Source organism: Vidua chalybeata, chromosome 1 (assembly GCF_026979565.1).
Source record: "Vidua chalybeata isolate OUT-0048 chromosome 1, bVidCha1 merged haplotype, whole genome shotgun sequence".
Taxonomy (NCBI): domain Eukaryota; kingdom Metazoa; phylum Chordata; class Aves; order Passeriformes; family Viduidae; genus Vidua; species Vidua chalybeata.
Window position 1 is genome coordinate 70,760,646 of NC_071530.1, and position 11,831 is coordinate 70,772,476.

Genomic DNA, 11,831 nt, shown 5'->3' on the forward strand with positions numbered 1-11,831 from the left:
GGATTTACCCTTCATCTCGCAGGGGTCTGGAGAAAACCTACCTGCCAGCAGGGTCACTCTTTAGGAGCACAGACAGGGGGATTAGTCATCACCATTACTATAACTACTCACATTTATATATTTCTAAGCATATGCATCACTTCTCATGACCAAACATAACAACAGTCAATCCTTGATCCTTAGATGTCTCCATCTGAGTGACATGTTTAGTCAGTCATGCAAATACTATTTCCACTAATGCCAGTTCACAGAACCTTACAGTGAGAGACCCAAAATCACAGGCTCACCAATGCAGGAATTTATACAAATAGATAGTAAGGACAAGGAACAAAGAAGTTAGGCAAGACTACTGTGATGAAAACCAATTTTGTTCAAAGTCAGAAACCTCAGACAGCGCTGAAGAAACAAAATAAAAAAGTGTATGTAGCCAGCATCTAATACATCAGCTGCAGACCTAAGATTGTGTCAGGCCTTGCAGAAACAGAATTCAAAACAGAATCATAGAATCATAGCAGGTTGGACAAGACCTCTAACATCATCAAGTCCAATCATTAACCTAGCACTGCCATGTTCACCACTGAACCATGTCTCCAAAATAGACCCAATTTCTACCACAAGCAAAGGTGAAGGGGGAAAGAAAAAAAAACAGGTGGGAATTGGTTCAGGGGTTCACGTGCCAAAGCCACTCCCCAGGCAGGTTCTTTTTCCATGATCAACAGGGCTTGTGTGGTGACACCTTCTTTTCCTTCCCATTATAATTTGTTAATATGCATCTGGCAGGACTACCAGCATGTCAGCACTCCCAGGTGTAAAAAGATATCGGCCTCTCTAAAGATACGGACCTTGTGAAACACCACACCTCAGCACAGCACAGCCAAGGGCTGAGCTGCCCTTATTTGTACTCACGACTTAGGCTTGCATAAAAGACTTATAAACTCTTTGGGAAAAGAACAGCTACACATTTGTCTACTCCTTGTGTTCCAAGAACTTTTCTTGTTAGCTGCAAGATGACATTTTAATGAGGTTTCACAGCATAGAAAACATGGGACGATTTAACCAGCTCTGTCCACCCCCTCCCTCCCTCCCTCACTCCCCAAACTCTTTCTGAAATGAGTTAACGTGCGGGAACAAAAGCTTTTATGAGAATTTATGTCATTCGTGTGGAGGCAGGGGTGAGGGAGAAGTCATTCAGCTGCCAAGCCTTGGTATCAGAGTGTGTGCCATTCCCTCTCCTGCCCCGTAGTGGGTGGCAAAGTGGTCTTGTTCAGACCTGTGCAAGTTTCTTCAAAAGCCGGGGGCTAGTGTGTGTTTGTTTGTTTGTTTTGGAGTCACAGAGAGGGCAGCGTAAAATAGCTGCGAGGCAATTCCCGTACAGTAAAATGGAAGTCTCTCTGGCTCTTCATTCAATACAATGTGGCTCAAGAGGATATCCTGCCAAACCAATGATAACGAGGGAAATAAAGTCACTTCCTCACCAGCTGTTTGATTCAGGTAGAAAAAGGAAGCGTTTACTTCCTCATGTTCGCTCTCCCCGCCGCCCCCTCGGTCAGAAATGCCAGGCAGAAATTGCCTTCTCCCTCCATACTTCTGGTGAGGAGCCATCACATCCATAACGCTTCTCTGGACTCAGCCTGTGGGCAGCACATCCTCCTCTGTGGCCGAGGAGCTGTGCCTTGCCTCTCGGGCTGGGGTACAAGCTGAGCTGCAAAAGGACCAAGGCTGAACAAACTTGGCTCATTCCACAAGCAAAGAATGCCCGTGTAATTAAAGATGACATTTGTTTCTTGGATCAGAGCTGCCGAATTTGGGCCAGCGGAAGAGCGGGATAGTGTGATCTCTTTGTTTTGACACTGCCCTGACTCAGTGCACTATTACGCCTCCTAATCCTCCCAGAGTGACAAACTCCACTTCTGTCCTGGGCTCCCTGCAAATCCCTGGAACTCTGGCCAGGAACATGCTCTATCCTCCCTATATATAGTCCAGTGGGCAAGAAAGCAGTAAGGGGTGCCCTTGGGGGCACCTCATGGCTTCCAGTCAAAGCAGGCAAGGTGAAGCAGGCATCTCAGGGGCTTTGGTGCCTAAGAGGAGCTCAGGCAGAGCATCTTTCCCTTCTCCACCACCACCTTTCTTGCTTCACAGAAACAGTCAACACAAAGTTGCACAGTAAATCAGCAACAGACTGATTTGACTTAATAAAAGCTTCTTAAGAAATGGCTTTTTAAATAGTTACAGGACTGAATGAAGAGTTCTTTTCCATATAATTTTTAACAGCTCTGATATAATTTTACATCCAGGATATAACTTCCCATTAAATTTTGAAGGTCTTAAAAGCAAGGTCTGAAACGATTTTCTTTCCAATTGTGTAAGACTTCCAGAAAGGTTGACCAAGCCAGAACTTGCCTCAGTCTACTTGCCAAGGGGACCCTTGCTTTCATTATAAAGAGTGCTTTTCAAAGGACATCAAGTGTTTCAAACCATTTTCCTAATCTTATTTATTTTAGCTGAGATTCTCTTATTTTAAACAGAGCCGTTTAGGTGACAAAAATCCAGTGACAAATACATGGGTTTACAGAAGACAAAACCTTATGAAAGGTTAAAATTCTGTTTAGGGTTCTCTTTGTGCTAAAATAGTTTTCAGCAACGGGTCATACTTTCCTCCTCCCACCCCCTTGTTTTAGTACATAAAATGGACATGTGTTTATTTAAAACAGGTTTGAAACTTAAACAAATAGTGACAGGCTGTTCAAACAAGCTTCGGAAATAGGCCTAATCAGAATGTTTGAGAAGGGGAGGGGGAACGATCATAAAGAGCTACTTGTAATATATAGTGCAGACACCATTAGGTTGGGTTCATGTTATTGTTGTAATAATCTCGGACAAAAAAGTACTGCATGCTGCACATTTTTTGTTAACATTCCTCTTTTGAGCCATAGGTTATGCCATATTTTTGTCTTGTATCCAAGTTTTACTGTTCACCTCCGTCCATCTCCATACCCAGTACCAGAAGCTCTATGGAATCATTGGAAATGGTCTCACAGAAAAACTGGCAGGAATGTTCCTGAACTGGGAGACACAAAATACGCTCATTTTGATATTGATACTGTGTATGTATCAACTGTCATGAATATACAGAAGTGAGACCTTCCCCACGGAAAGAAACCATGAAAACCTTAACATCTAAATGTTTTCACATGACTTGCATTTCCATGAGGTTTTTTTTTCATTTCCTCTCTTTCCCACCCCTAATAATATCACCAAGTGTTGAACTTTACCCTTGTTGTATTTTTATAAGGCCCGATCTTGAACTCCCTATACAGACAAGGCTCCCGTGGAAGTCAGTGAGTCTGTACTGGCGACAACAGGATTTAGCCCAGTCTGTAACATTTTAGGATATTGTGTTACTTCATAGCCTTAAGGAGAAATAAAAGCAGCTTTCCAAAGATCTGCACAGCAAACTGAGTGTGCTTTTTCAGCTCTGCAACACCACAGCAGAATATTAAGGCCAGAGTTTGCGAATGTCTATGTCAAAAAACAGGCAGCTATGCAAAAGTTGCCAATTTCTCTCTGAAATGAAGAGTTTGCATTAAAACATTCCATCCTCCCCACAAAAGGTTAAGCTGCTTTCATGTAAGAATATACCTTTGGATACCCAAGTTGGAAAATTATTGCCTAGAGGAACAAGCATTGAGAAATAGCAAGAGGCAGACGTGTTTTCACATCACTTGGTTGGCCAGAGCCTGTGGCTGTTCTGTTACCAAGCCTTACCTACTTACATCCACTCTGACCTACAACATACACCAAATATTACTTAATGTAATAACACATTTTGGAAGCAAATATCTATTATTTATTTGAATCTCACCCATTGTCTAGTGAATAGAAGTCAAAATATTAAAAATCCTTACACGCCCTCTCGTGGTAAAACCACAAATGCACCTCTTCCGACAATAATTAGAGATGCCTAATGAGGGCAGCTAATTTGACCACAGAATTTGATTGTCATTAACTAGGTTGGAAGATTTACATCAATAATGGACACCTTTCTCTCCTCAGTTCCTGCTGTAAACCATAACAATATATGCATTATTAGAAGACAGATATGCATTACGAGAAGACAGGTTAACTCCTAGCGTAATAACATTGCAAAACAGCTAAAGGCATTATAACTTTGATAGAGAATGTGAACTTCTACCAAAAATGGGAAGTCTAGGGTAATAAAAGTAGAGACAGAAACTGTCACATTAGATAGCTGTTTCATGGGCTTATTGCAATAGCTTAGGAGCAGACCTTAATTTGCAGCCCAGTAAAAGAGTTGCCATAAATGATGCTATCAGTTTTGTCACATTTTTAAAGTCATTCAGCTTGGCTATTTACTGCTTTCGTGCCATACAGTGTGATTTATCTGTCTCTGAGGAATGCCCTGAAGCGTCATGCTCGTTAGGAATTGCAGCCTGAAAGAAAGGCATTACGTGCAGAGTATCACCAATCCTGTCATTTGCCCAGTCAAATCCCACTGTATTTATGAGTCACAAAAACTTTATCTTTGCTACTTAAACAGCCTCTTCATTTGGTGCCTACGTGCATGACCAGATTTTCCTGGAGCACTGGACCACGGCATCACCCTTTTTGGTGACAGTTGTGAAAGATTATCATTGGTGTAACACAACCCTAACACCTTCAGTTCATATGGAAGAAACATCTGTGGCTACTACACAAAGTCTTCTGAGCCCATCCCAAGAGAACCAAATACTGCCTTATTTTCAATGAAGCTGACCTGCAATATAGATGCTCCATATCCAGTGGAAATGAAAGATTTGGAGAAAGAAGGTTCATCTACTTCCTTTGCTTATGTTTGTATAGACAACATTTAGGACCCAAAATAGTGGTAACTTACATTTTAAAATGCTGCTTCTGTCTTTTCTGTTAGACCGGGCATGCTTAAAGCAGAAGTCACAATCATAAGTAATTTCAGCAATATTTATAAAGAAACAGGCAGGAGAACTTTTTTCTAAACACACAAAACAGACCTCCCAAATCACTATTTTAATAGGTTTGTGTGGTCTTCTTGTGCCAGCAGGATTGTTGGGTGACCCCTGAAGGTGAAGAAGTTACCTCCCTTTCCCCATTCCCCCCCTCCACCAAAAAAACAGTAACTGCAATTCTGATATTCCTTTTCTCATTATTTCCCTTTCTAGGATGCCTTTGTGGAGTTGTATGGCAACAGTATGAGGCCTTTGTTCGATTTCTCCTGGATCTCTCTGAAGACTATCCTGAGTCTGGTTCTGGTGGGAGCTTGCATCACTCTTGGCGCTTATCTTGGACATAAGTAGAGTCACCCAGTTTATTGTGGATTACAAAAGTCTTTCAAAACAACAAAATAATATTTTTTTTCTGTAGCACAATGATATTTTATGAGCAAAGCAACTTCCCAGCGAAAGATTAAATCAGCTATTACTGCCAAAGGAAATATCATTTATTTTTACATTGCCGGAAAATTATTTATTAAAAGATATTTACATTTTAACCTGCTATTTTCAGAACCTCAGCAAGTTGTATCTGTCATCACATCATGTTGTTATTCTTAACTTTAATGAGCCCCAGAGTATTTTACGTTCTTTTTTTTTTTTAATTAATGCCGCTGGCTGGATTATTTTATCTCTGAAGAGCGAATATACTGACAAAGACCTACCTGCTTACACTTACAAGGGCAGTTACTTGAGCTGCTAAAAACTGCCAAATTGTGTTGAATTTCCTAGCATTTTCCAGGAGGGATCTGAAAGACAAGGTCAGCATGAACAAAGTTCTCACCCTGTCCTGCTGGCAAGAACTGATGTAGTAAACAATTCAACATGGTACATATGTGGAATCAAGACAGAAACTTCTTGAAGGACACTCTGCTATCCCTGCAGGAGAACAGTTGGAAATATGATTACCTATGCCTTTTAAACATGCATTTTTAAGTTACCAGCTGTGCCATCACATCATAATCACAATACCCACACAATACATGTCAACTTTTTTTTTTTTAATAGAAGTGTGAAGTTAAATCTTTGGGGCTCGCAGGAAATTGCTGTTCCAATGATTTTCTCAGCAGCAAAATGTTTTTTGTGGCTACTGACACAGAAACATCAGGAGACCTTAAGTGCCTGCTTCAACAGAGCAGAGCTGGAGTCTGAAGACCTGACCTGTGTCCCACTTTAGTGGGCTCATATCTGCAACTAATCCTGCTTACTTACAGAGTTCCTCCAGGGGTTTGAAACCAATTAGATGTGGTCTCTAAATCCCTGACAGTTGAAAAAAAATCTTAATTTTATTTGGCAAAAAGCAGACCTCAGCTAAGTTACAGATTAGCTCTGACTGTCCTTGTTTATCAAACTGGACACCAAAATCAAGTTCATATTCATAACAGGAAAGGAAAGTGAGATTTATCATCCTGCCCCTCGCCCTCAAAATATTTTCATGCAAATAGTCTCCCAAGACTATCTACAGAAGAAAAGTTGATGAAACTCAAAATCCTCTCTCTGGACAGAGACTCTTCGACACCTCTCTTGTGCAGGTGCCTACTGTCATCTCAAATGAAAATAGGGTGAAAGAAAAGGGGGAGTGGGAGGCGTGAAGTCATCTGCTCCTGTTACAAAATGCAACACAAGTAAAATTAATGTGGAGTACATAACACAGTTTTATAAACAGACCTGTGTTCAAAGCAGGGCTTTCTGTGAGCTCAACGGGGCCAGGAGTCCCCTGGAAACCGAAGACTCTGAAGTGTTGAGTCCCAGGGGCTGCTCTGAGGCATGGAAATGTCCAGCTTCAAATGTTTTAAATCCTGCGCTTCTATTTTTTCTATGAAACTTCTGAAATCTGGGATTTGTGGGTGTCCAGATGGATGTCCAGATATAAAAGGAAAGTTTGCAAAGCTCTGGCTAAATGTACCGTACAATACACAAGTGCTCAAAGGGTGAAAAACACACAGTGAATAAACTGTAGCTCCAACCTCAAGATTTCAGCTGAATAACTTTGTGGCATTATATGCAAAATATCTCCAGTAACTCGGGAATGTAATATGTTCAATGTTAAGGCTGTAGTTGATATTGTGTCTTCAAAGCTGCTTTTATGTTTGGTTGGTTTTTTTAAGAGTTGTACATCTCAGCTTTTTTACTGCTATTTAGTCGTGGCACCTACACTTTGTATGAGCAAAGATGGGGCAAGCTTACATTTCAGATTTGAAATTACTTAATTTTATAGAAGCGTAGAAAGAAAATATTTTTAAGAGGACAAAAAATGTGAACTATTCTTAATTAAAGGAAAAGGAAAAATCCCACCATCAAACAAATAGTACCTGCAGTGCTTTCAGAGTGCTTCTCTAAGGAGTGGGCATGGTCATGTAGGGGTTTTAGGAAAAATATTTCAAATCAGAGGAACTGAGGAGTATTGTGGATTGAGTGTGGGCTTTGTTTTTTAGCTCAGCTTAAAAACTGAATTTGTTTGCAGCCAATTGCACAACTGGAATTGGCTGCTATTGAGCTTATGTTTCATTTCACAATCTAGTCTTCTTTTCAATTTGTGCCCATATGCCCATTAAAGTTTATTAACTATTAGACCTCAAATTGTTTCAACATTGTTTGTTTTATTAACGTTTACATTGTCAAAAGTAGTAAAAAATATCAATTCCAGTGCTGCTATAATACCAGGATAATTTGAATGGGGTTTTGGTTTTTAATACCTTCCAATGGCTAAAGTTTTTTAAAGCTGCTTTAGAAATAATATGAAGACGACACATGATACGCAATTAAATGAATACTGAGGATTTTGTGTTCTGTTGTGTCTACTCGCTGGATTTCCCAGTGTATTTGTTAGTACCAGGCAAAGAGAAGAGTCATGATAACTGTTGATGATTTTATTTTATTAAAGAGATGATGGAGTTTTCCCATCCTGACTGCAGAATAGTACAGTATTGTGGCTGCATTAGGTATAATGATAGTTGATAATACATTTATTAAGAAAACATTTAGAAACATTGAATGTATATAAAAGCTTGAACTTCTTAAATAAAATCCTCTCTTCTCACTCCTGCATTTCTTTTGCAATAATTACTGTCTTTCCTACTCTTCATTACACTTCCATGTAAGATTTTTTTTCTCCACAAAATGCCTTACAGACTTCCATGCTCAAAGACTACGCTTCAGTGAAAACCCATCCTCTGTCACTGTGTATGCACAGACATTTGACCACTCCCACCATATCCAAATTATAAAAGAAAAAAAAAATTAAAAAGAGGGACATTTCTGAAGTGTTTAGGTGTAGAGAATCAGAGGTCAAAAAGGAAGGAAGAGGTCAAGAAGTGGAGGGAAATAGAGAGATCACTGAAACATCTCCCTGGTTAAAGATGAGTGCTACCTGGAATTTGTTTATCTTTCATCCTTTCAATTGAAAAAGGATGCCATAAGGTCAGAGAAAAAGCTTGCAGAGACCCCACAATTATTTTTCACTATAGAACTTTGTTAATGCTGAAGGCAGTCTTTTTTAAAACAGCAAATGCATAGGCATTGAAGAGAAGTACTGGGTTTTGCTATATTCACCTTAGGTGTCCTTAATTCTTCTTCAGTCAATTTTTAAAGAAAATAATGAATAAAAGTATTTTGCTTCATCTCTAGGATCACCTGAGATCTGTCATAAATGAGTAACTTAGGAACAGATGAAAAAATTTTGCAAAAGTATTCTGAAATTAGAGGTGATACAGAGGACATTTCTTAATGGAACAAGCACTGGATCCATCAAAGGACTAATGGGGCAGTCGAGGTAACAGATATATATATATATATATATATATATATATATATATATATATATATACAGATGAGAAAGGGAGCTGGAAGATATGGAGAATGACACTGGTATGTAAGAAAATCTTCAGTTTCACATGTTGCAGGAGTTTACTCAAGATGGTCTGAAAATAACTGTTAACTAAAGCAGCTACAAATGTGTGCACTACGTGGCTACGATTACTAAAATTACAAAATTACAAAATTACAGGTAAATTATTATAAAATTATCTAGTCTGTAAAAGTTCATCAGTTTGCTGTTATGATTGGGGATTATATAGCCTGAGTAGTTTTGCACTAAGAAGGAACAATTATGAAAAAGGAAGTCTGAAACCAGATGTGCAAAGGCAACATGAAGGTGATGCAGTTCAAAGAATACAGTCCCAGTCCGCCCAGTCCACGCAGTCTCCCCAGCTGAGGCAGCGAGAATCTGGCCTGCATGCTTTGACCCTGAAGCCTGACACTGCTTAGCTGTGCACCTGCACTCCACTTCACAAACCTATTGATTAAAAGTATCATGAAATAGCATGTTCAAAGCCTTTCTTCTTTTTCCTCTCTCTATCTCTGAACAAACTAGCAAAATGATTTATTTCTATTATGAGTTTATGGCTCAGTACTATATGAAAAATTATAGATATTTTAATTTATGTGTATAAAAATTCTTTCTCATTGCAAAAGCCCAGCTTTATTTTACATTCCTATCTCTCTTTCCAACAAGGCTAAATGCAAGGAAGACAAAAGAACTAATTTAATCCGTATTTGGTTTAAACCACACTTCTATACTAAGTTAATGCAGCTTCATCACACAATGAAATTATCTTCAAAAAGTAATACAGCATTAAGAGTTCCACACAAAAACTATATATTTTTATAATTTAAATAGCAGTTTTTCTCCTTTTCTTCTGGATATTTGAATTTTAATTATCACCAGCATAAATGTACATAAGCAGATATTGTTTATCCCGTACCTTTGGATGATGTATGTATGGTAATGTAGTTTGTCAGTTTATCATCATTTAATAAGATTATGTTGTTCTTTGTCTTTAAAATGTTATAAGAACATGCTGCCATTAAACTTTCCATGTCTGTCTAGTTTATATTGTGAAAAAATAATAAAAGCACACTGTGAGATACTTGTTTTGCATTTGGATTGATTAGGATTTGTCGATAAAAAGCTACTCAAACATTTTGAGTGTAATCCCATAAATGACACATAATGTTTCCTTCCTTATAGTTCTGTTCACCTGTTCAGCTCAGCAGTGCCCAGTACTTGCCAGCCTTGCTCATGAAGATGCAGTGACCCAGGTTTCAGTAGCTGCTGCTGTGTGAAAGGCAGCCCCTAGGTGTAGTCTGCGCTTTGGGACCCAAGGACAGTGTCACCCTTTGTGCCCTCCCATTCATTTGATGCCTTGCCGAAAGTGCAGCAAGGCTCTTCTATTTATTTGCTAAGACTGGTTTTCATTCTTGCTGCCATGAGCTGGAAATGGACATTAGCAAGTTTCAACAGGAGCAAAAGAAAGATTTTTGTTACTGCTGAAGGTTTCCTACAGTTATGACCAGTTTCCAAAAAAGTATTTCGGTATTTTGCTTCTTGAAGGCTCCAGTTAACTGGCCCTTGATTCACAGGGGTTGCATCTTACCTTCTGTGGCTTTAATTCAGGTAGAACATAGTTAAATGCATTCAGGTAATGACTATTTAACTGCTTTAAGAATTTACCCAGCTTCTTGAGTGGGTTTTGCAGCCAAATGTGTGCACTGTGCTGTCATGGATGCACTTTTTATGAGTGCCTGAACTTCACAGTTTAATGCTTTTCAAGCATAACTCAGGCACATGTGCAAAACATTGACTCCTCTGTCTGTGTCCATGAAGACACAGAAGGTGAAGGAAGTCAGCCTGAAACTGAAAGAAGCAGCAACACAACAGAATGCAATGCTGGACTCTGTCCTCTGGGCTCTGGGATTTAACTGTCCAGCAGAGAGCAAGGTTACTAAACCTTTGTAAGGTAGAAGGTAAACCACATTGCAGTAGGGCAAGTACTACCATTTCTCTCTGCCATTATTTTGTGAAATAAGAAGACAAGGTCTTGGAGGAGAGCAGCCCCAGAACTGCATTTTTTCTAGCTAAAACCTAACAAAGGAAGATGGGATTAAGTTTCCACATGGAGTTCAGCAAAACCAGGTAAATCAGTTCAGGAATTCTTCTCTTTCTGCCCAGTCAGATAACTTCAATTTTTCTTAAAAGCTAACAGATCAGCACCTGGGATTAAATGCTTACCTTACCACTGGGACCAAGCACAGTGAGCAGATGGGGAGAACAGCAGAGGTCTGGATAAAGACAAAAATGAACCCTTAGACCTGATAACTAAGGTGGGTTTTGGCTGTCTGAAAATTAGGTAGGAGCACCCTAAAAAAAAAGTTTTGCTGAGCCAAAACCAGAAAGCTCCCTCCTCAAAACATTCTCGAGTGGTTTCAGGCACTATAAGTCTCCACTGAAGTTGCACCAGCAGCAGTGTACAGTTGTCTCTCTGCAGCAGTAGGCTCTCCATCCCATAATACCTATAGCTTCTGCTTTTGTCCTCCTCAATTATTAAATATTTAATGGGAGTCTACAAGTGGTAGAAAGTGAAGTTCATTCCATGAGAATGGCTGGGTACCAGCTGCATGGAATTTCAGTTTTACGTAACAACTGACCCTAGGAGGAATCCAGAACTGCCTCTGAGGACATGTTACCCTAGGCAAAAGAAAATGGAGTCAAGATTTGTGCACTGCAAGAAACTGATTTGCACAGATGGGCAAACAACAAAGCAGCTCTTGAAGCATCCCATCATAGGCTGTAGTTCACTCCTCCCCACTACAGTTGAGCACAAGTACTGATAATGTTAGAATGCATCTCTAAAATCTTATGGGGATAAATACATGTCAGTTAAAAACATGTATATCTAATTTTTTTTTAAGACTTCTAAAGATGCAGACACACTCCTTGCTATCCTGCAATGAAGAGTATTTCTGGAT

The 11,831-nt window shown here is 39.4% G+C and overlaps 1 protein-coding gene across 1 annotated transcript in view; it reads left to right on the forward strand.

The window, feature by feature from the left end:
• The window catches only part of BCL2 (BCL2 apoptosis regulator), a 96,160-nt gene extending 86,208 nt beyond the window's left edge, over positions 1-9,952 (forward strand). Inside the window, exon 3 of the mRNA XM_053959298.1 lies at positions 5,196-9,952. Within this exon, the coding sequence (XP_053815273.1) occupies positions 5,196-5,330 (135 nt within the window). The 3' untranslated portion in view covers positions 5,331-9,952. The remainder of the gene's footprint in view (positions 1-5,195) is intronic.
• Positions 9,953-11,831: the final 1,879 nt, after the last annotated feature.